The sequence below is a fragment of the Dipodomys merriami genome, unplaced genomic scaffold, assembly GCF_024711535.1.
Source record: "Dipodomys merriami isolate MVZ:Mamm:240054 unplaced genomic scaffold, mDipMer1.0.p SCAF_17, whole genome shotgun sequence".
Classification (NCBI taxonomy): domain Eukaryota; kingdom Metazoa; phylum Chordata; class Mammalia; order Rodentia; family Heteromyidae; genus Dipodomys; species Dipodomys merriami.
In genome coordinates, this window is record NW_027203048.1 from 32,305,268 (window position 1) to 32,328,203 (window position 22,936).

The window sequence follows — 22,936 nt, forward strand, 5'->3', positions numbered from 1 at the left end:
CCTGTAACTGTAATCTCACCTATATGGGATGTGTAAGTAGGAGAACTATATCTCAGATTGGCTTGGGAAAAATGTGAGGCCCTATATGCAAAATAACCAAAAAGGATTGGGAATACGACTGAATTGGCACAGCACCTGCTTAACAAATGTAAAGCCATGAGTTTAAACCTCAGTATTGAAGAAAAAACAAAAACAAAATCCTGAAGTCAAATTTTATCTGTTATTATTTTTTTAATTGAACGTTAAACTAAGAAAAATCCCCAAATAAGATTATACAATATGCATATTTTTTTCCTAGTAACTCACATTTAAGATTTCCTTTTTTCTACCATCTTTTTCTTTTTTTTCTTTTTTTTGGGGGGGATCCGGTTGTGGGGCCTGAACTCTGGGCCTGGGCGCTGTCCCTCAGCTCTTCAGCTTAAGGCTAGCACTCTACTACTTGAGCCACAGCGCCACTTCCGGCTTTTTTCTTTTTGCTTATGTGGTGCTGAGGAATCGAACCCAGGGCCTCATGCATGCAAGGCAAGTGCTCTACCACTGCGGTACCTTCCCAGCCCCTCTTTTTCTTTTTTGTAGGTCATGGGGCATGAACTCTGAGCTTGGGTGCTGTCCCTGAGCTCTTCAGTTCAAGGCTAGCACTCAACCTCTTGAGCCACAGTGCCACACTTCTCTTTCCTGGTGGTTAATTGGAGGTAAGAGTCTCGTGGACTTTTCTTGCCCAGGCTGACTTTGAACCATAATCCTCAGATCTCAGTCTCCTAAGTAGCTAGGATTAAAGGTGTGAGCCACTGGCACCAGGCTAAATTTCCTGCCATCTTTTAAAACACTTAAGTCTAATATATATAGGACTTTGGTATAAAAATGAAAAGTATTTCTGGGCTTGGTGGCTCACATCTGTAATCCTAGCTACTCAGGAGGCTGAGATCTGAGGATCATGATTCATAGCCAGCTAAGGCAAGAAAGCTTGGAGACTTTTTATTTTCAGTTAACTATCAAATAGAAGTAGAGCTGTGGTTCAAGTGGCAAAGTACTAGCCTTGAGCAAAAAAGTTTAGTGGCGGCTCCCAAGTCCAGGGTTCAAGCTCTAGAAAAGAAAATATCAAGCATGGTGGAACATGCCTATGCTTATAATTTTAGCACTTAAGAAAAGGCTGAGGGGCTGGGAAGGTGGCTTAGTGGTAGAGTGCTTGCCTTGCATGCATGAGTCTCTGGGTTTGATTTCCTCAGCACCACATAGGCAGAAAAAGCCAGAAGTGGCACTGTGGCTCAAGTGGTAGAGTGCTAGCCTTGAGCTGAAGAGCTGAGGGACAGCGCCCAGGCCCAAAGTTCAGGCTCACAATCGACAAAAAAAAAGAAAAGGCTGAGGCAGGAGGATTAGTGTTTGAGTTTGACCTGGGCTACTTATCAAACTGGAGATTCTACTTTATGATAGCCAGTGATTTGTTGAATAATTTTTGTACACAGTTTTACCCTCTGACCCTCATAATTTTCTTGGATAGTCTCTTATGTGTGTACATGTACATATAAATATATTTATATATACATGTCTGTCTATCTATCTCTATCTATCTATCTATCTATCTATCTATCTATCTATCTATCTATCTATCTATCTATCTATCTATCTATCTATCTATCTATCTATCTATCTATCACTGTTGTATCACTAGGACTTTGTACATTGCCAGATACCTAGCAGGGAAGTAATGTGTGCTTGTGGGTGAATGAATCCTGTAATTCCCAAAGTAAAGTATAACCCTACCCATTCGCTTTTGAGGTCCCTCACACAGTCCTCACACTGAGTTTTTAAACTAATCTCCAATAGAATGAATAAATTAATGTGTTTAATTGTGAAATTAAATAAGTGTGTGTGTGTGTGTGAGTGTGTGTGTGTGTGTGTGTGTGTGTGTTTTTCCCCCCTTTGATTGGTTATGGGGTTTGAACTCAGTGCCTGGGTGATATCCCTGAGCTTCTTTGTGCTCAAGGCTAGCACTCTACCACTTGAACCACATGCTGCCTCTGGTTTTTGAGTGGTGAACTGGAGATAAGAGTCTCACCAGGATGTTTTTGCTGGAGCTGGCTTCGAACCATGATCCTCAGATCTCAGCCTCCTGAGTAGCTAGAATTACAGGTCTGAGTCACTAGCACTCAGCTGTGTAGTCATATTTTTAAGTCTTTCAGATATGGACTATAATAAAGATTAAATGTATAAGTATTCCAAGTATTACCTCAGGATAGGCTGGTCAATAGAAAACTGGGAAAATGTGGCTATCAGTAGATGTAGTAACTACTCTGTGGTAGCTCCAGACATGGTTCTACCTCAAAATACTTAGGAAAACACTTGTTGGTGGGTCACACCTGTAATTGTAGCTAATGAGGATGCAGAGAATCTGGAGGATCTCAGTTTGAAGTCATGTAGAAAAGTCCACAAGACTCCACCTCCAAAATAGCCAGTACAAAAGCAAGGCTGGAGTAGAGGCATGGCAGTAGTGATATGCTAGCTGTGGAAGTAGCTGACAAGTGCAGGACCCTCAAACTCTGGTATAAGGTATGAGGAATAAACCTTCCCTTAAAACAAAATAAGAAATCAGAAGGAGAAACATAACTCTGATAAACATAAATCCTTTTTATAGCAGTATCTGCCATTTTGTTTTCGGAACTTTAGTTATAGTAAAACACAATCTCATCAATTTAAGCAATTTCAATGTAGTTATTTTAGCACATAAAAAAATAAAATCTTTCATTTTACCTTTCGCTGATCAAGTTGTGAGTTATGAAGTAGTACTGCAGTCATATTTGGATAGAGCTTTACCATTACTCCAATGTCTCTACAAAAAAGGGAAATAGACCTGTTTAATGCAAGTAATACCCCCACAAACCCACTTTATTATATATTTTTATAATTACAAAAGTTAAGATTACTTAAAATATACTTTTTTATATTACAGTGCTAGGGAATGAACCCAGAGCCTCACACATACTATGTAAGTATTCTACCACTAAACCATATTCCAAGCCCAGATTCTTTTGTTTATCCTAGATTCTTTTCAACTAAAATTACTAAGTACTATTTAAGTACTTGTGAATCAAAAGATGAAGAAAAGAAAAAACTTTTAGAATATACATTTACTTGCATTTTCTTTTATAATTTCCAGAATTCTTGAAATGTCATTCAGTATTTCTGATAGTTTTTTTTTTTCTTTTTTCCAGTCCTGGGGCTTGAACTCAACAGCCTGGGCAGTGTCCTGAGCTGCTTCTTTTGCTCTACTCTACCTCTTAAGTTACAGCGCCATGTCTGGCTTTTTCTGTTTATGTGGTACTGAGGAATCGAACCCGGGGCTTTATACATGCAAGGTAAGCACTCTACCACTTAGCCACATTCCCAGCCCCTTCTGATAGTTTTTTTTTGGTTGGTCGTGGGGCTTGAACTCTGGGCCTCGGCACTGTCCCTCAGCTCTTCAGCTCCAGGCAAGCGCTCTACCACTTGAGCTACAGCGCCACTTCCGGTTTTCTGGTGGTTTATTGGAGATAGGAGTCTCACGGTCTCTCCTGCCCGGGCTGGCTTTGAACCTCGATCCTCAGATCTCAGCCTCCTGAGTAGCTAGGATTACAGGCGTGAGCCACCAGTGCCCGACTCTGGAAGTTTTTTTAAAATATGATTTTGTGATCATTTTAACACATAAAATCTGCTTTGAGGTTGAAAGTCTGATAAACATAAAATATCTACAAAAGAAGACAAGAGCTATAGCAATGAAGAAAGAATTACTTTGTCTATTTTGGGCCTGCTTATTTATTTATTTTTTTTTTAGAAAATTACAATAGTAGAAAATTTGGTTAAATAAAACAATTCAGTTAGAAGAATGTATTACAATTACAACCACAGAATTGTATTATCAAAAGTCTATAAACTGGCATACAAAAAATAAAATAAGTTGCAGTTAAAACAAGAATGATTATATGGCAAACTGACTTCTAAATGCCTTATGATGTGAAGTTAAACTGGACTTGTAATATCTTTTAAAAACCATAATTACTATTACCTGATTTCAGTTATTGTCGCTGTATAAACTGCTCCAAATTCTAATTTCTGCTCTTGCTGTAAATGCAAAATAAGACATAAAGTTCATAACAAAATAGAAAAAACAATAGAAAAAGCAGTTAGAATAAGATCTTTACTTACATCATCTTTGCACAGTTCAGTAATGAAGTCTCTTGCTTCATGCATGGCATTAGGTGTTGGTGCAAATATAGAATATGTTTCTTCATCCACCTGACTAATAGTTACACCTTTTAAAAAGATAGTTTAACCCCCCCAAAACAGAAAAAAATCATTTAATTTCACAGTTAAGTACATATATTTGTTAATTCTATTGGAGATTAGTCTAAAAATTCCGTGTGAGGACTGTGTGAAGGACCTCAAAAGCAGATGGGTAGGGATATACTTTATTTAATCACCACTTTGGGAATTATGGAATTCATTCACCAACAAGCACACATTACTTTCCTGCTAGGTATCTGGCAATGTACAAAGTCCTAGTGATACAATAGTGAAACAATGTCTGAGCATACCAGGGCTAATTTTTGAGATTCTAGTTTGGCTGCTTTAAGACTAGAAACTATACTACAACTTTTCTCACCTTGTTTTTTCCTCTTACCCTTTAGAGGGAATGTATGAATGAGGGACAAAAATCATGCCAGTTTCTTACTCTGAATAACCTGCTAAAACGACTCTGGCTGTTAGGTATTAGCTAACCTAAACATTGTTTCCACAAGAAGTAAATTGAAACCAACTACTTCTACATATACTATTTAAAAAATTTAAATGTAAAAAACTTGATGAATTCTTGGTCATTATTTTTTCTTGAGACAATGACTTGTTCTGTATTTGAGGCTGGCCTTAAATTTGTAATCTCCTGACTCAACCTTCCAAGTAATGGGATTATAGGCATTATAGGATGGTCATTTGCTTATTTAAAAAGACATAGAGAGGGGCTGGGAAGGTGGCTCAGTGGTAGAGCGCTTGCCTTGCATGCCTGAAGCCCTGGGTTCGATTCCTCAGCACCACATAAGCAAAAAGAAAAAAGCCGCAAGTGGCGCTGTGGCTCAAGTGGTAGAGCGCTAGCCTTGAGCTGAAGAGCTGAGGGACAACGCCCAAGCCCAGAGTTCAGGCCCCACGACCGGACCAAAAAAAAAAAAAAAAAAAAAAAAAAAAAGACATAGAGAAAAATGCACAGTAAAGACACTATACACACACACACACACACACACACACACACACACCCACGGATGGTCATTTGCTTATTTAAAAAGACATAGAGAAAAACGCACAGTAAAGACACTACAGACACACAGACACACACACACACACACACGGATGGTCATTTGCTTATTTAAAAAGACATAGAGAAAAACGCACAGTAAAGACACTACACACACACACACACACACACACACACACACACACACACACACACACACACACACACACACACACACACACACACACACACACACACACACACACGTCATCTATTCCATACCATCCCTCCCTCCTTTATGAAGACATTTGCTTATTTAAAAAGACATAGAGAAAAACGCACTGTAAAGACACTACAGACACACACACACACACACACACACACACACACACACACACACACACACACACACACACACGTCATCTATTCCATACCATCCTTCCCTCCTTTATGAAGACATCTTATACTCTATACCTACCCTCCCTCCCTCCTATCTACCAGGTGAGCCACACCCTTAGTCATTTTTCTAGGTAGTTGGGGTCTTGTGTTTTTACCCAGACATGTCTCATGCTAGGATCCTCCTATTGCAGCATCTTATGTAGCTAGAATCACAGGCTCCTACCTCTATGCCCAGTTTTTTATTGGTTAAGATGGGGCCTTTTGTGCCTTCTTTCTTAGGCTGGCCTAGAACCAAGATATTCCTGATCTCCACTTCCGGGAAAGCTGGGATTACAGGTGTGAAGTACTATACTTGATATCTTTTGGTCTTTATCGTATTTCTTAAATATGTGTTTTCAGAGCAATACAGTAGAGATCAAATAGCAAACTTACACAGTACATTCAATAAGACCTCCAAATTTCATACAACTTTACCTGTTTGAGCCTGAAGTTTCTTTAAGTGATATCCACCTGGTCCTACAAATTTGGCTCGTTTTGATAATGGAACTTGAACAGTTTCTGAAATGCAGTATGAACAAATATATAACTAAGTATGTATGAATGTAAGACCTATTTAAAAATATTTTATACTATGAGATAGAAAAAGTTTAAGTGATTAAAAAGTACTGAAAAAAAATCAAAATATGCTCCTGAATTTAAAGTGTTTTTCTTTATGTTTTTTATATTACTGGGGCTTGAACTCAAAGCCTTAGGCTCTCACTAGGTTTATATGGTCTAGGCTGGTGCTCTGCCACTTGAACCAGGCCTTATATCTGGCTTTTTGCAGGTTATTTAGATATAAGAGTCTCTCAGACTTGTCTGCCTAGGCTGGCTTCAAACTGTGATCCTCAGATCTCTGTTTCTTGAAGAGCTAGAATTATAGGCATGTGCCATCAAAGTCTGGCTAACTCCCCCCAGATTTGATACATGTATACATAGTATAATATTTAAATCAGTGTAAATATATTTGTCTTCTGAAACATTTATCATTTCCATATACCAACAACATTGAAAAAACTTTTTTTTTTTTTTTTTGTCAGTGGTGGAGCTTGAACTCTGGGCTTGGGCGCTATCCCTCAGCTCTTCAGCTCAAGGCGAACACTCCAACACTTGAGCCACAGCACCACTTCCGGTTTTGTAGTGGTTTATTGGAGGTAAGAGTCTCATGGACTTTCCTGCTCAGACTGGCTTTGAACTGTGATCCACATATCTCAGCCTCCTGAGTAGCTAGGATTATAGCTGTGAGCCACTGGCGTCCGGCTAACATTGAAAATCTTTTAAAGGTACTTAAATATTTCTATTTCATATATGGGAAAAAATTGAAGTAGTAGTATACTTTCATGTATTTATATTTACTTTTATCATAAAATCAGTAATAATTTTAATGTTTTACCTACAACAGGTCCATTTTCTTTTCTAGATGCTCGAGGTTTTGAAATAGTTTTGTTCATTATCTGTAATATCTCCTTCTTTGCCACTAGATGAGATAAAAATACAGTGCAAGTTATAACTGCACATGAAAAATGTGATTTGGAGTAACTGTACTCTTGTTTCTCTGGAGTAAAATCCAAACTTTTTAGGCTTAATGATCAAAGTTTCCCATATCCTAATTATCTTGAAATACATTCATATTCCCTCTTCTACAAATTCTACCTTAGAAAGTTGCTTTATTTGTAAAAATTCAAATCTTTGGTTTTCCATTTGAGTAGTCCTGTGTCCAATAATGAATACTTCTTGACCCAAATTAGGTTATATGAACTTTCTCTGTTAACCAACTATTTTTTGATTTTGGGTGTTTTTTTTTGGCCAATCTTAGAATTTGAACTCAGGGTCTTGGTGCTGTCACTGAGCTTCTTTTGCTTAAAGCTAGTATGTAACCACTTGAGCCAGAGCTCAACTTCTGGCTTTTTTGGTGTTTTATTGGAGATAAAGAGTCTTAGTGACTTTGCTGCCTGGGCTGGCTTCAACCCACGATCCTCAGATCTCAGCCTCCTTATTAGCTAGGATTACAGGTGTGAACCACCAGTGCTGAAATTCTACTTTATAAAACATTATTTTATAATAAGCCTAATGGGAATTATAGACATTCCTAACAAAGAGACAGAAATGAGAGGAAAAACTGGCTTACTTGATGCTTGCTGAATGGCTTCCATTACAATTTTTATTGGTATTCCAGGTAATTTAATATCAGCCTAATATAGAAGAGCAATAAATAAATCACCATTGATTTACGACATAAATATTGCTATAATGAAACAAAATGAACTTTAAAAATACCTGTAATGCAGTTATTCCCTTATTTGTACCAGCTATTTTGAAATCCATGTCACCATTGTAATCTTCAATTCCCTTCAGCAATATAAGAAATAATAATAAAGTTTTAAACAAAACAAAATTCATCCATAGTCACTGTAGAAGAATTCTAAAACATAACTTTAGGTTAAACCATGTCCTCTAAAAACAAATACAAAGAAATGTCTCAGAAGTAGTGCTATGGCTCAAGTGATAGAACCACTAGCTTTGAGTGAAAGAGAGCTCAGGGACAGTGCCCAGACCCCAGAGTTCAAGCCCCACAACCAACCATTTAAAAAAAAAAAAAAAAAGGGCGCCTTGCATGCTTGAGGCCCTGGGTTCGATTCCTCAGCACCACATAAGCAAAAAAAAAAAAAAGCTATGGCTCAAGTGGTAGAGTGCTAGCCTTGAGCTGAAGAGCTGAGGGACAGTGCCCAGGCCCAGAGTTCAGGCCCCATGACTGGATCCAAAAAATAAAAAAATAAAAAAAAATAAGGTCAGGAACAAAGAAATGTCTCGTAAGTTACTATTTCTTCAAAGCCATGTGGATACTTACACTGTAATATGTTTTTAACATATCCTTTAAAATCTGAGGAGCAAAAGGACCGTGGCCTTTTTATTCTTATAGTACTAATATTCTTCTAAGCACATACAGCCAAGCAGACTTGTAAAGTATTTATAGTCTTCACTATGAAATACTTGAAACTGGTAATATACTTGCCAGAATATCTGTCAGCAAACGATAATCTTCTATTTCACCATTGTCTGGGTTGCTTTTGGTAACCAATCCTATTGCTACACCTGCAACAGCAGATGAAATTGGAACCCCTATAATTAAAAAAGAAAAAAAAATGCTTTGAGAATTATTGTATGTTATCGGTGTGACAGGAATACTTGTCATTCTGTTAGTACTTATTTTTTGGTGGTGGTACTAGGGTTTGAACAGGGTATCACTCTTGCTTGGCAGGGGCTCTACTGCTTAAGCCAAGTCTCTAGCTCTTATGCTGTGGTTATTTCTAGCCACTGGAGTTTGAACTCAGGGTCTCATGCTCCAGACTAGCCTTGAACTGTGATTTCTGTCGCCTAGAGTAGATATGTCTATAGGTCAAGCACTGGCTCTATCCTGGTAATTTTTTGAGATACCTATTTTTTTGCCTGGACTGGTCTGGCTTGTGAACATTCTATTTATGCTTCCTACCATAACTGGATTGCCAGGTGTAAACAACCATACTCAGCTTTTTCTGTTGAGACGAAGTGTCACAAATTTTTTTTGTCTAGGTTGGTCTGAAACCGTAATGTTCCCAATCTCAGCCTCCATGTAGCTGGATGACAGGTGTATAGAACTGCACCTAGCTATTATTAGTTGAAATGGGGTCTTGTGAACTTACTGCCGGTGCCTCAAATTGGTCATTACAAATTCAGCCTCCCAGGTGTAAACTATCAGTGCCCATTCTTGAAATTTCTTCTACCGTAAGGGAAGGTGTTTTCTAAGATTGACAATCATCAAAGCTGAATTTGAAAAGTCTTAACAGGTCCTCTGATTATCACATTTTTTTACTGAGCCTGTAATAATGCCACTTAAAATAATGTTAGCATGTAACCACTGTACTTGGCAATAATATGTCTTTGCTTTTTTTTTTTCTCGCAGTTCTGAGGATCAAATGCGGAGCTGTATGCAGTTACTCTAGGCAAGTACCCCAATATATAATTCTTTTACCTGCATCCATTAATGCCAAACTTCCACCACATGCAGATGCCATTGAAGATGATCCTATCAAAAGAAAAATACTTGCTTTATAATAATCTCACTCCATGAATGTTTATCATTTAAGCTTCACCTTTTAGCCTAGTTTCCTTCTGGGGTATCAGCCTATATATCTCTGGTAAGTGATGGTACAGTGTCCCCATGTAATGGATCACCTTCTTTTGGCTCCTACATTCCCCAAGCTGGTTTTTCTCTGTGGTTTATTTATAAGAAATAATGAATCCAAATTGGATCTATTATAACAGATGCAAAAGAGAAATACTAGTTTTACAGCACTTTTTAAGCAACTTATTAGCCAAGAACAAAGATTCAAGATAATATTTGGATCATTAATTTTTTTTTTTCCTTTATCAGGCTAGGCTTGGGTCCTGAAAGTAATAAACATAATGTAACACACTGAAAAAGCTGGGATGTAACAGGGAATCTGGTCTTTCTATTAGGGAAGAAGTATTTTCCAACCATACCATTTGACTCTAGGACTTCAGAGGTAACTCTTATGGTAAAAGGAAAATCTTTGGGAATAACAGGATACAAAGCTTTCTCAGCAAGAGCACCTAAATGAGAATAGAAAACAATGAACTAAAAATGTACTAAGTCTCCATAAGAACAACGTATAAGCTTAAAGAATTGTCCTCACCATGTCCAAGTTCTCTTCTATTTACTCCAGTGACTTTGCCAATTTCATTAGTTGCATAAGGAGGAAACTTAAAAGAAAATAAACACATACATGAATGCATATATATATATATATATAATATACATATACGCACATATACATGACATAGAAGGATGCCTAGGATATTACCAAAATAATAAGTTATAAGACAGTAGAGTATAATTTGTTTAGAAACATTCATATATATGTATAAATACACAGAAATTCACAGACACATAAATAGGGAAAATGTCTGCTGTAAATATAAAATGTATATACCACATTATTAAAAGTAGCTACTTGTAGTATGACAGTGAATTAGGGATGAAAAGTTATGCCATAAACTTCCATACTGTTTAATTGCTTGCAATATCAAAATATATTTGCAATAACAAAAAAACAGAAACAACCATATTAAAAAAGTACACACTGGCCCGAGGCTGGTGGCTCATGCCTGTAATCCTAGCTACTCAGGAGGATGAGATCTGAAGATTATAGTTTGAAGACAGCCTGGGCAGGAAAGTCTGTAAGATTTGTATCTCCAATAAACTACTAAAAAAGTTGAAAGTAGAGCTGTGGCTCAAGTGGTAGAGCACACGCCCTGAGCAAAAGAGCTCAGGGACATTGCCCAGGCCCTGAGTTCAAGCCCTCTGACCGATAGAAAAAAGAAAAAAAAAAGCCCACAAGAGTGCCCAGGCCCTAAGTTCAAGGCCCAAGACCAGTAGCCTGCCCCTCCCCCCCAAAAAAAGTACACACTGAAGAAATACAGATCATTTTGATAAAGGTTTTATTTAGACAAAGGGTATAAACTGCTTTGTGATAGCTATGTTATCTTTTTTTTTTTTTTTTTTTTGCCAGTCGTGGGGCCCGAACTCTGGGCCTGGGCACTGTCCCTCAGCTCTTCAGCTCAAGGCTAGTGCTCTACCACTTGAGCCACAGCGCCACTTCCAGCTTTTTCTGCTTATGTGGTGCTGAGGAATCGAACCCAGGGCCTCATGCATGCAAGGCAAGCACTCTACCACTGAGCCACTTTCCCAGCCCTAGCTATGTTATCTTAAAAAAAAAAAAAAAAAGTACTGATCATTTCGTAAATGGAAGAACTTCCATAAAAATTTGGAATTCAAGTTTAACCAAAAAAATTTTTTTAACACTGAAGCATGAATCTGATCAAGTTCTTGAATCTAGCAGTCACTGCAGGAAATAGGACAGAGGAATATGCAGAACTGCATATAATTGTGCAATCAGCAATTCCAGACTTAGGGACCTATAGGTCAAATGGCTCTGGGGCTTCAACAGATTATCAAGAAAAGAAGAAATGTATAGATCAAGAGACTTAAATGTAAAAAAAATGGATAAACTAAATAATCTTTGAATGTTCATTGGAAATGCAATATTCAGTCCAAACTGTATTTTCCACAATTTCTCATAACAAAGAATGTGCTTCATTCAGTTTCTAACTTTTTTATAGCATATGAAAACATCCCAAATGAGATATTTATAAAAGATTCACAATCCATGTGGATATTCTATAACATATACTTTTTACATAAAATGTGTTTTGTAGAATACAACAGGTTCAACTGAAGTTAGGGATGAAAAGTTATGCCATAAACTTCCATACTGAAGTGTTGGGATTCTGGGCAACCAACAGTATTAATCAAAAATGAAATGACTTGGTACTTCTGCTTGTCCTTTCATGGCATATGATTAAGTAATAAAAGTACCAAATGTTAACTTCTGGTCTCTTAGGAAAGTTGTAAGAAAAATCCACCACAAGCTTAATTATATACAATGACTTCAAATAAAGTAACAATGTTAAGTACCTCATCTCTTTTACTACTAACCAATTGAGTAAAAAGGAATATTTAAATGAGCTGACAGGAGAATATTATTTGTCTTTTGAGGTTTTTGAAAAGCCCAACTTTTGTTTGCCACATAGGTAAGGTAAACAAGTCTAACTCTTGATTAAAACAACATTTTTGCTATACTTTCTTTATTTTATTTTATTTATTTATTTATTTTTTGGGTCCGGTTGTGGGGCCTGAACTCTGGGCCTGGGCGCTGTCCCTCAGCTCTTCAGCTCAAGGCTAGCGCTCTACCACTTGAGCCACAGCGCCACTTCCGGCTTTTTTCTTTTTGCTTATGTGGGGCTGAGGAATCGAACGCAGGGCCTCAAGCCTGCAAGGCAAGCGCTCTACCACTGAGTCACCTTCCCAGCGCACTTTCTTTATTTTTTATGTATGACTTGGGACAGGAAATAACTGAACAGAAAGTGTCTACTTATCTATCTAAATCTCATCTGTATGCAACCTTAAGTGATATATAATAAAATGTAAACGAATCTAGCAATAAACTGATAGGAGAACCCAGCTAGTTATATATGGTAGTCACTGTAAAGTACTTTAAATTTTGCTGTATTCTAGGAAATTTTCACAATAAAATGCTGAGAAACATATCATCTTACCTCATAGTGCAGCATGAAATTTTTATCTTTTATTTCACTACAAATGAAAGGCATAATATTAAAAACATAGGGATATAAACAAATTTATTATATAGACAATTAAAAACTTAGAACGGGATTTTAAAAAACAATTGGGTACTCATGCCAGTTGGCCTAAAACAAAAAACATGAAATTAGAAAATGAATGAGGTGTTTTCTTTGTTTTGTTTTGAGACAGGGACTTGCTATGTTGCTTAAGTCTTGAACTACCAGGCTTAAGTAATCCTCTTGCCTCAGATTCCCAAGTAGTTGAGAGATGGTGCTTTTTTTTCCCAGGGTTTCTGAATGAATTTTATACAGATTAAGGAAAACAGTCCTGCTTCAAATATAAGATCTTAAATATCCAGTGGACACATTTTTTTTTTAATAAGTCAGGCGACTTGCACTCTGGGCCTGGGCTCTGTCCCTCAGCTCTTCAGCTCAAAGCTAGTGTTCTACCACTGAGCCGCAGCACCACTTCCTGCTTCCGGTTGGTTAATTGGAGATAACAGTCTCACAGATTTTCCTGCCCAGGCTGGTTTTGAACTGCAGTCCTCAGATCTCAGCCTCCCGAGTAGCTAGGATTATAGGCATGAGCCACCGGTGCCTGGCTCAGCAGACATATATTTTTAAGCACTAATAACTACTGAATAAATCCTAATGTTACAACAACAACAATTAAATCTCCTAGTTATGATCTTTCTCTCATGTCAACATATGAAATAAAGATCTGTAACTCATTGATATCATGTGAGTGAGAGCAACCATAAGATCTGAAGGGCAAAAATCTCTTAGGGTTTGAAAAGAGAACTGCTATAAAAGTGGAAAAGTAAGAAGGGGAAGAAATAAGTAAGAAGAGGTAAGAAAACAGGTGAAAATCTATGAAAAGACAGGCACACAAGAGGGTCACAGTGTTAAGACAGCAATCTATTTGGGTTGAATACAAAAGATACTTCTTTGTGCCGAGAATTTAGAAAAAAGTCCTAGAATTGAACAGAATCTGCAAATCATAAACTGCAGCTTTGGAAAAAGAAACTTAAAGGCCAAATTACTTCCCAAGACTAAAGGAATCATGGATCTGTGAGTCTGAGAGGAATACAAAGACCTCTGGTGCAATACCTGATTTTTTTCAAGAAAAGAACATCAAAAATCAAGTCCAGTGTTCTTTTGCTTTATGACTGTAGGGATTGAACCCAAGGCCCTATGCAAGGTAGGCAAGTGCTCTACTAGTGAGCTATTTCCACAGCCTCACTGTTCTTTCTCATTATATTTTCTTATACAGCTCTAAAAGAAAAAAAGTCTAAGGAAGGGCAAAGCTATTAAGTTCTGTCTAGATCAGAATAAAAAGTAGAGACGGGGGCTGGGAATGTGGCTCAGTGGTAGATTGCTTGCCTAGTATGCATAAAGCCCTGAATTTGATTCCTCAGCACCACATACACAGAACAAGTGGGAAGTGGCGCTGTGGCTCAAGTGGTAGAGTGCTAGCTTTGAGCAAAAGAAGCTCAGGGACAGTGCCCAGGACCTGAGTTCAAGTTCTAGGACTGGCCACACAAAATAACTAAGAAAGTAAATAAATAAATAATTTAAAAAGAGACAAACTATAAGAGCAAAACCTCCTGCCCCATCTCCCTCCCCCCCCCCAAAAAAAAAAACACCTAAAAGACAATTAGATATAACAGAGTCTTTTTTTTGTTTTTTTGTTTTTTGTTTTATTTCTGCTGACCACGGGGCTTGAACCCAGGGTCTGGGCTTTGTCCCTAAGCTTTTTTGCTCAAGGTAAGTACTCTACAAATGGAGTTAATGCTCCACTTCTAGCATTTTTGGTGCTTACTTGGAGATAAACATCTCACAGACTTTCCTGTTGGAGTTGGCTTTGAGCTGTGATCCTCAGATCTCAGCCTCCTGAATAGTTAGGATCACAAGTGTGAGTCACTACTGCATTGTCATTATCTATCAGATACATGAAAAACAAATCAGTGTGACTATCTTGAAAATATGATTATGCTCATCAGTTAGGCAGTATGTTCTCAGACCATTAACCAGGGAAAGGAATGAAGTTGTAATATATGCTAAGGAAAGAAAAAACTGGTACCAGCAGTGCTGGTGGGGACTGATCAACTAAAATTTGTCAACATGATTTTCCTGCAGACTTTTTAGGAATAGGACAGAACAACCAAGTATTTAGCTATATACAAAACACAAAACACATGTGGGTTAGGATTAGACAAAAGTGTTCATTAATAGACTCAAGATTGTATTTTAGCAACTGAGCCTTCTGCCAATGAATTTGTTCTCTTGTTTACAATATGAAAAGCTGTCCACTCAAAATTACCTGGGAGGGCTGGGAATGTAGCTTAGTGGTAAAAGTGCTTGCTAGCATGCATGAAGCCCTGGGTTCAATCCCTCAGTACCAAAATAAACAGAAACAGCTAGAAGTGGTGCTGTGGCTCAAGTGGTTAAGTGGTAGCCTTGAGCAAAACAACCTCAGGAATAGTGCCCTAGGTCCTACTGGCAACAAACAAACAAACAAAAAACTTAGGAAGTTAGTCTTGAGGAATTGTTCTAGAGACAGAAAACAATCTGAAAAGATTAACATGAAAGAATTTAATGTTTTACAAGTATGTGATACAAACCAAAGATATAGAAGGTAATACAGCACATGCACACAAATCCCTCTAACTTCTTACTATATAAACAGAGAAATGTGCTGACAGATCACTCCTGTATTTTAGCTACTCAGGAGGCTAAAATCTGGAGGACTGAAGTTCAAAATCAAGAACCATCTCCAACCAGCAAGAGCTGGGCTGAGGCATAGCTACAGTGGTAGAGCTCCATCTGAGTAAGCAAAGATGAGCAAGTAAGTGTTAATCCCTGAGTTCAAATCTCAGTACTGGCAATAATAATACAATGACTAATAGTATGCCATATGAGTTTCAATAATATACTAAAACAACATAAAATATAAAAATATAACTTACTTTATAGCTGTTATAATTTGATCTGACTTAATACTAGATTCTAGTGAATCAAATGTAACAGTACAGAGCACCTAAAGAAAGGAACAAAAAATGTTATTAGACTCTAATATACTAACAACAAAGATAAAAAACACACAAGCCATATATCTGTTGTTGCTGGGGATTGCATAAGTTCTATCATAGAGCTACACTTTCACTCCAAACTAAAAATATTTGAATAATGCACTGAATATTAAACAATGGCTATATGTACATTCTAGTCATAATCTTAATACAGTAAATAGTTATCCATTCTATAAATATTTGAGCTGTATATAATCCCAAAAGTCAAAAGCTCTGACATCATATAGACTGTTAAGTAAATCATTGTACTAAGAGTGCTTAGGAAGAAAAAGAAATTTTCATAGAAAACTATATACTATTTCATAGATGTACCCTCCCCACAGTTTAAGACAATAAACTGCCTTAAAGAAAAAGTTAATATTCTTTGGGGAGTTGTATTGTAAACCAAAATTTGTACAATGTATCACTCCGAAGGTCCAGGATACCCTATACATGAAATAGGAAACAAGACTCTAAAAAGTCAAAGAATGGCTGAAGACAGATCTTTAGTTGAGATGTTTGTTTAGCAAAGACTTTCAACAGCTATTATAATTATATTCTAGAATATAAAAACAAATCAACGAATTGGAGAAACATATTATCTCATTCTTGAAAGAAGACAAGTGTCAATGAATATGAAGACAGATGAATAGAAATTGACTAGGGAGTCAGGTAGCTCTGCATGTAGCTCAGTGGTAAAGTGCTTATAGGAATGTGGCCCTAGGTTTAAAAACTAAGCACAGCAAAAACAGAAGAAAAAAAAGAGAAAAACAAAGCAGAAGGAATTGCAGGGAGAGAAGGAGGAAAGAAGAGAGTTCAATCTTTCAAAGAGGGTAAAACACATTCTCAAGAACTGGTAGAATAATAACAAAAAGACTAACAGAAAGAGAGAAAACAAGAAAGAGAATGAGGCAGGGGAAAAAATACTTGAAGAAATAATGGCTGCAATTACAAGCCTATTCAAGCTTAAAATTACTATGCCCTCCCCCCCCCCCGCCCCCCGGCCCCCAAACCTGGCTTTTTTGTTTTACCCCTGGTATCAGGGTTTGAATTTAAGGCTTCATACTTGTTTGGCTGGTGCTATCACTTTAGCCATGCCCCTAGCCCAATGTTTTGCTAGTTAATGGGGAGATAAAGTCAGTCTCCAGGAATGTTTTTGAAAGGCCTGGCTTTAAACCTTGATCTAATCTTCCATACATAAACTTCTTTAGTAACTAGGCTTGAGCTACTAGCATCCGGCAAAGCTTGAAAATTTTAAGCAGGATAAAGCAATAGACAGCCATACATCCTCCATACTCAGCTGTAAACCAAAGAAGAGAAAATCTTGACAGCAGTCTCATGAAAAAAAATATTTGAATAAATCCTTAACAGAAGAAAATCATCATGACATCTTTAAGATGTTAAAAGAAAAAAAAATCTATCAAAAATTCTGTACACAGAAAAAAGAATCATTGAAGGTTAAAATGCTTTTAAATTAAAAATATAACAATCTGTCAGAAGATCATAGGTTAATACTGAAGGCATTATGATATTATGTTACTAGATAACTTAATAAAGTTGTTACTGTACCTGATGTTATCAGATCCTCAGATAACAAGTTATCAGATAACACAGTAACATTATTAGTGACTTGGGTATGAATATTAAGGAATGGTTCATTTCTTTTTAAATTTAAATTTTATTGTGAAGGTGATGTACAGAGGGGTTATAGTTACATAGTAGGTTAATGAGTACATTTCTTTTTGAACACTGTTACTCCCTCCCTTATTTTCTCCCCTTTTCCCTCACTGGATTCCCCTCTCTCCCAAGTTCTAAAGTTCATAAAACCCACAAAAGTGAAAAAGGGGATCAAAACTAAAGATTTCAAGTTTATTCTACATATATTAAACTCTATTATAGACAAAGCTTAGAGGTAAACAACAAAGATGGAAATTTGTTACTGAAAAGGACTAACACACAAAAAAATGATTCCAAAATGGCAGTGAGAACATATTAAACTATAATAGAGATAGAAAAAAAATACAAAAAACGAATCCAAGGATATGGACAGAAATTTCACAGAGTACACTTGTCCCCAGAGTTACCAAATTATACAACTGTCTGTGTGAAAAAATACCCTAGAGGTTTCTGGTCTCCGAACGTATGTTTATAAAGAATCATTGTTCATCTGCCTTTTTAGGAGGCTTGAATTCAGGGAGGGCCTGGGTGCTGTCCTTGAGCTTTTGTACTCAAGACTAGCACTCTACCATTTTGAGCCATAGCTCCACTTCTGTTTTCTGGTGGTTAATTGGAGCTAAGAGTCTTATGGACTTTCCTGACCAGGCTGGCTTTGAACTGCGATCCTCAGATCTCAGCTTCCCGAGTAGCTAGGATTATAAGCCTGAATCACCAGTGCCTGGCTTCATCAGTTTTTTATAATGAGATCTTCTACCTCACTAGTAATACAAATTAAAGCAATGAGATACAACTTTGTTCCTATCAGACTGTCAAAATTAAATAGTGAAAGAGGTATAAGGAATAACACTATACACTGATTAATAGGTTCTGGTGTTGGTAAACATGAACAAAAGATAAACTAGAAGAATGTGTATGAAATACCACTGAGTGCATACCTATGAAAAGAAAATGAATAGAACTGAGGTTCAGGCTAACTGGAGAAGACAAGGGCCATGAATAGACCAACAATGATATATGTGATAAATTGAAGGGAATAGAAAAATTTATGATGGAAGGTGGGGTATTGATCAAGATGAGTTGTACTCAGACCTCATATATGAAACTGTAACCTCTTTGTACAACTACTTTATAAAAAATAGAAGCTGTGCATTGGTGGCTCATTCCTGTAATCCTAGCTACTCAGGAGGCTGAGATATGAGGATTGAGGTTCAAAGCAGCCTGTGAAGGAAAGTTTGTGAGACTCTTATCTCCAATAAACCACCCGAAAATGGGAAGTGGTGCTGTGGCTCAAGTGGTAGAGTGCTAGTCTTGAGCTGAAGAGCTGAGGGATAGTGCCCAGGCCCAGAGTTTAAGTCCGATGACCCCAACAACAACAACAAAAAAAGACTTAAAACACCCGGTTATGGTAGAAAATTCAAGTTAAGCAAACTACCATCTGGTGAAAGGAGTAGTTAGAAAGGATTACAATAAGGCATGAAGACATTTAGGGGTGATTGTATTGTTTGTTTTCTTGATTAAGGTAACAGCTTCCCATTTTTATAAATGAAAAAAGCTTGTCAAATTACTAAATCACTTTAAATATATAATTATGTAGAAATTTAGACCTCAAAAACAAAGTTAAAATTACATTAAAAAATCTGATATTTTTCTGAATAAATAATACATTCCATATGATAAAACCTTTGGCATCAATAGTTTCACATAATTAAACAATTGTAACTTTTTACACATATTACCTGTGTTTGTCCCCTTTGAAATAATGCTGATCCATGAAGAGTTTTAAACATATCTACCTCACAACTTATATTCCTAAGTGAAGTCAAATCTCGTCCATCACACCTATGATAATAAAGGAAAAAAGTGTCAAAATCATGTTAAAGTTAGAAAAATCACATATCTCTTTAAATTCCAGCTTTATATCATAATTCCTTCTAGAACTTGAAAAACTGATATATATATATATATATATATATATATATATACCCTAAGAACCACTGAATCAGAGTACTGGTGTTGCTAAACTCTCTGAAGGTAATTTTGATGTGTAGTCATGGCTGCATCATTCTACACACAAGGCTTAAGAGAGAAACATAAATCTATACAATCTACATATTCTTTCTTCAGTGGGTATCCATTTATAAAATATAATTGCTCACTTTTCACTTAAAAACCACTTTCTTCCTTTGAGCAAGTTGTCACTCTGCAACTTGCAGAGAGTACACAAACTTCAAGTATACAAAAAATGTTTACCTTTTGTATTCATTCAAAATAATACTTCTAAAAACTTCCTTTGCAACAATATTGAAGGATTCTATTATTTCATATGGGTCGACATCTGGAAATTTTTCTAGAGAAAGAGACAAAGTAAAATGAAGGATTTTTTTTCTTTGTGGACAATAGGATTTCCCTAAAGTTACAGAAGTAACTCAAAGGAGTTGACTTTGAACATTTAGTCCTCAGGCAAATAAAGTAGATGAACTGTTCTTAAGCAAGTGAGACATGTCAAATATTGAATACATCAAGTTATTACTAAGAATTTAGTTTACTTTTTAACAGAATAAGAATGCTTTGCAATCAGCTCCCATTTTATGATGCTACCCTGAAAATCTAGTCAACTATACTGTGAAATGGTTTTACTGATAAGAGCTGTCATTCTTTTGCTTTGGGAACTTTTATTCAAATCTGCAAATTGGGGAAAGTTTTGTGTGTGTGTGTTTGTTTTAACACATTACAAATCTCTTTTTTTGTCGGTTGTGGGGCCTTACTCTGGGCCTGGGCACTGTCCCTCAGCAAGAGCCCTATCACTTGAGCCACACGGCCACTTCTGCTTATGTTTTGCTGAGGGATCGAATGCAGGTCCTCATGCATGTAAAGCAAGCACTCTACCACTGAGCCTCCTTCCCAGCCCTCTACCAAATGATTTTAAGCTAACATTTATGAAATGCTTTCAGGAACTAGGCACTTCACAGATTTATTTCTTTGATTTTTTTTTTTTTGGGGGGGGCTTGAACTCTGTCCCTCAACTCTTCAGCTCAAGGCTAGCGCTTTACCACTTAAGCCACAGTGCCATTTCTGGTTTTCTGAGTGATTTATTGGAGATAAGAATCTCACAGACTTTCCTGCCTGAGCTGGCTTTGAACCACAATCCTCAGATCTCAGCTCCTGAGTAGCTAGGAGTACAAGCATGAGCCACCAGTGCCTGGCTTCATTTGATCTTTATAAAAATTTATGAGGAAAATTGTTTTAATTTCTAACCTACAGCAGAAAAAAAACTGAGGCTTGAAGTAAAATGGGGCTATAGGTGTAGCTCAATGGTATAGCATTTGCCTAATATACACAAAGCCATGGACTTAATCCCCTTTACTACAGTCCTGCACTCACAGAGCACACAGATAGATAGGAAATATGACAGCTTGACCTGAGCACAGACCTAGCTGCTTCAAAGGCTCTTGCTTTTAAATGTGATGTTATTCCACCATATCAATTAATTTATGCCAAGTTAGTATGTTCTTTCAAGTGTTGGATTTATTCAACAATATATAACTTTTAAGTAATCTGAACATAAGAAATGGATCCTGGTAATATATCAGTATCACAAATTTACTTAAGAGAAATCTGAGGAGCAATTGGACCAGTGGATTTTTTAGAGGCTTTACAATTGAAATAAAAAATTTTTTTCCTTTCAACTTTTTTTTTTTGTATTGGTCATGGGGCTTGAACTCTGGTCCTGGGCACTATCCCTCAGCACTTCAGCTCAAGGTGAGCACTCTACCACTTGAGCCACAGCGCCACTTCTGGTTTTCTGAGTGGTTTATTGGAGATAAGAGTCTCATGGACTTTCCTGCCTGGGCTGGATTTGAACCGTGATCCTCAGATCTCAGCCTCCTGAGTAGCTAGTATTACAGGAGTGAGCCACCGATGCCTGGCTCAATTTTTTTTTTTTTGGGGGTCCGGTCGTGGGTCCTGAACTCTGGGCCTGAGCGCTGTCCCTCAGCTCTTCAGCTCAAGGCTAGCGCTCTACCACTTGAGCCACAGTGCCACTTCCGGCTTTTTTCTTTTTGCTTATGTGGTGCTGAGGAATCAAACCCAGGGCCTCAGGCATGCAAGGCAAGCACTCTACCACTGAGCCACCTTCGCAGCCCACAATTTTTTTTTTTAAACTAAACAAAACAACAAAAAAGAATTTACCTTTTAGTTGTTCCTCTGTATCTAATCTAATCTTGTTAACAGTTTCATCTCTGGAGATCTAAAACAAAATTAAGGATTAGTTAATATATATACATATGACATTTCACATTCCTATTTTACTATATTTAACCCATTGTAAGAATACTTCAATTTTTGCAGTATTAACATTCTTTAAAAGATCAGAAATTATTAATTTACAAAAAAAAATCTGCCTGATTCACTCAAATATGTATTAGTGCTGGTTGCTGTTGGCTCATACCTATAATTCTAGCTACCCAGGATTAACAACCTTGAGATTTGCAGTTTGAAGTCAGCCAGAGCAGGAAAGTCTCAGGGACAGCACCCAGGCCCTCAGTTCAAGCCCCCAGAACTGACACACACACCAAAATAAATAAAAAATAAAAACAAGTATTCGTTTTATTATTTAAACAAAGTATAATAGATAAGCAAACAGGAAAGCTTTTAGGTTAAGTTCTAACACCCCATCCCACACCACTCCTACCCTAGGGGATGGGGATTGAATTAGAGCCTTGTGCATCCTAGGCAAGTGTACTACCACCAAGCTACATCCCAATCCTGTCTTGATATTAATATAAACACAAGACTAATATTCATACACAAAACTACACTAATAATGACAAAAAGTAATTCTGGAACAGTTATATAAGATAATCTTTAAGTATACCTACCTTATCATGTTCATAATCTGTGAAAACTGTATAGAGTTTCTCCATGGCAAGTCTATTTTAAGTACAAATAATGTTAGCATAAAAATATTCGAAACATGAGGCAGCTTTTATTGTAAACAAGGCAAATATCCAGTAGTAATAAAGTATAAATTGAATAATTTCATAAAGCATAATATATATGCTGCTCTTTATCACTACTAACCTTTTACTACTTGTAATATAGTACACAAGTGTATTTTTTTCCATTTCTTGTTTTTTTTTTTTTTTTTTTTTGGGTCCGGTCATGGAGCCTGAACTCTGGGCCTGTACACTGTCCCTCAGCTCTTCAGCTCAAGGCTAGCACTCTACCACTTGAGCCACAGCACCACTTCCAGCTTTTTTTCTTTTTGCTTATGTGGTGCTGAGGAATTGAA

At 37.0% G+C, this 22,936-nt stretch overlaps 1 protein-coding gene and 1 long non-coding RNA gene across 2 annotated transcripts in view; one reads left to right on the plus strand and one right to left on the minus strand.

Annotated features, from left to right (window-relative positions):
- Pnpt1 (polyribonucleotide nucleotidyltransferase 1) overlaps nt 1–22,936 on the minus strand; it is a 37,436-nt gene that overhangs the window by 2,521 nt on the left and 11,979 nt on the right. The window contains exons 10-26 of the mRNA XM_070025663.1: nt 22,524–22,575; nt 21,835–21,892; nt 19,897–19,993; nt 19,383–19,485; nt 15,868–15,938; nt 12,872–12,908; nt 10,390–10,456; nt 10,217–10,306; nt 9,705–9,758; nt 8,709–8,815; nt 7,973–8,044; nt 7,824–7,887; nt 7,089–7,172; nt 6,131–6,214; nt 4,180–4,286; nt 4,040–4,095; nt 2,749–2,827 (exon numbers count right to left, since the gene is read on the minus strand). Coding sequence (XP_069881764.1) covers nt 2,749–2,827; nt 4,040–4,095; nt 4,180–4,286; nt 6,131–6,214; nt 7,089–7,172; nt 7,824–7,887; nt 7,973–8,044; nt 8,709–8,815; nt 9,705–9,758; nt 10,217–10,306; nt 10,390–10,456; nt 12,872–12,908; nt 15,868–15,938; nt 19,383–19,485; nt 19,897–19,993; nt 21,835–21,892; nt 22,524–22,575 — 1,282 coding nt within the window. The remainder of the gene's footprint in view (nt 1–2,748; nt 2,828–4,039; nt 4,096–4,179; nt 4,287–6,130; nt 6,215–7,088; nt 7,173–7,823; nt 7,888–7,972; nt 8,045–8,708; nt 8,816–9,704; nt 9,759–10,216; nt 10,307–10,389; nt 10,457–12,871; nt 12,909–15,867; nt 15,939–19,382; nt 19,486–19,896; nt 19,994–21,834; nt 21,893–22,523; nt 22,576–22,936) is intronic.
- On the plus strand, nt 2,895–9,711 carry LOC138829305 (uncharacterized). Its single transcript, XR_011372533.1, has 4 exons — nt 2,895–2,983; nt 3,210–3,353; nt 6,736–6,849; nt 9,636–9,711. It is a non-coding gene; the product is annotated as an uncharacterized lncRNA (long non-coding RNA).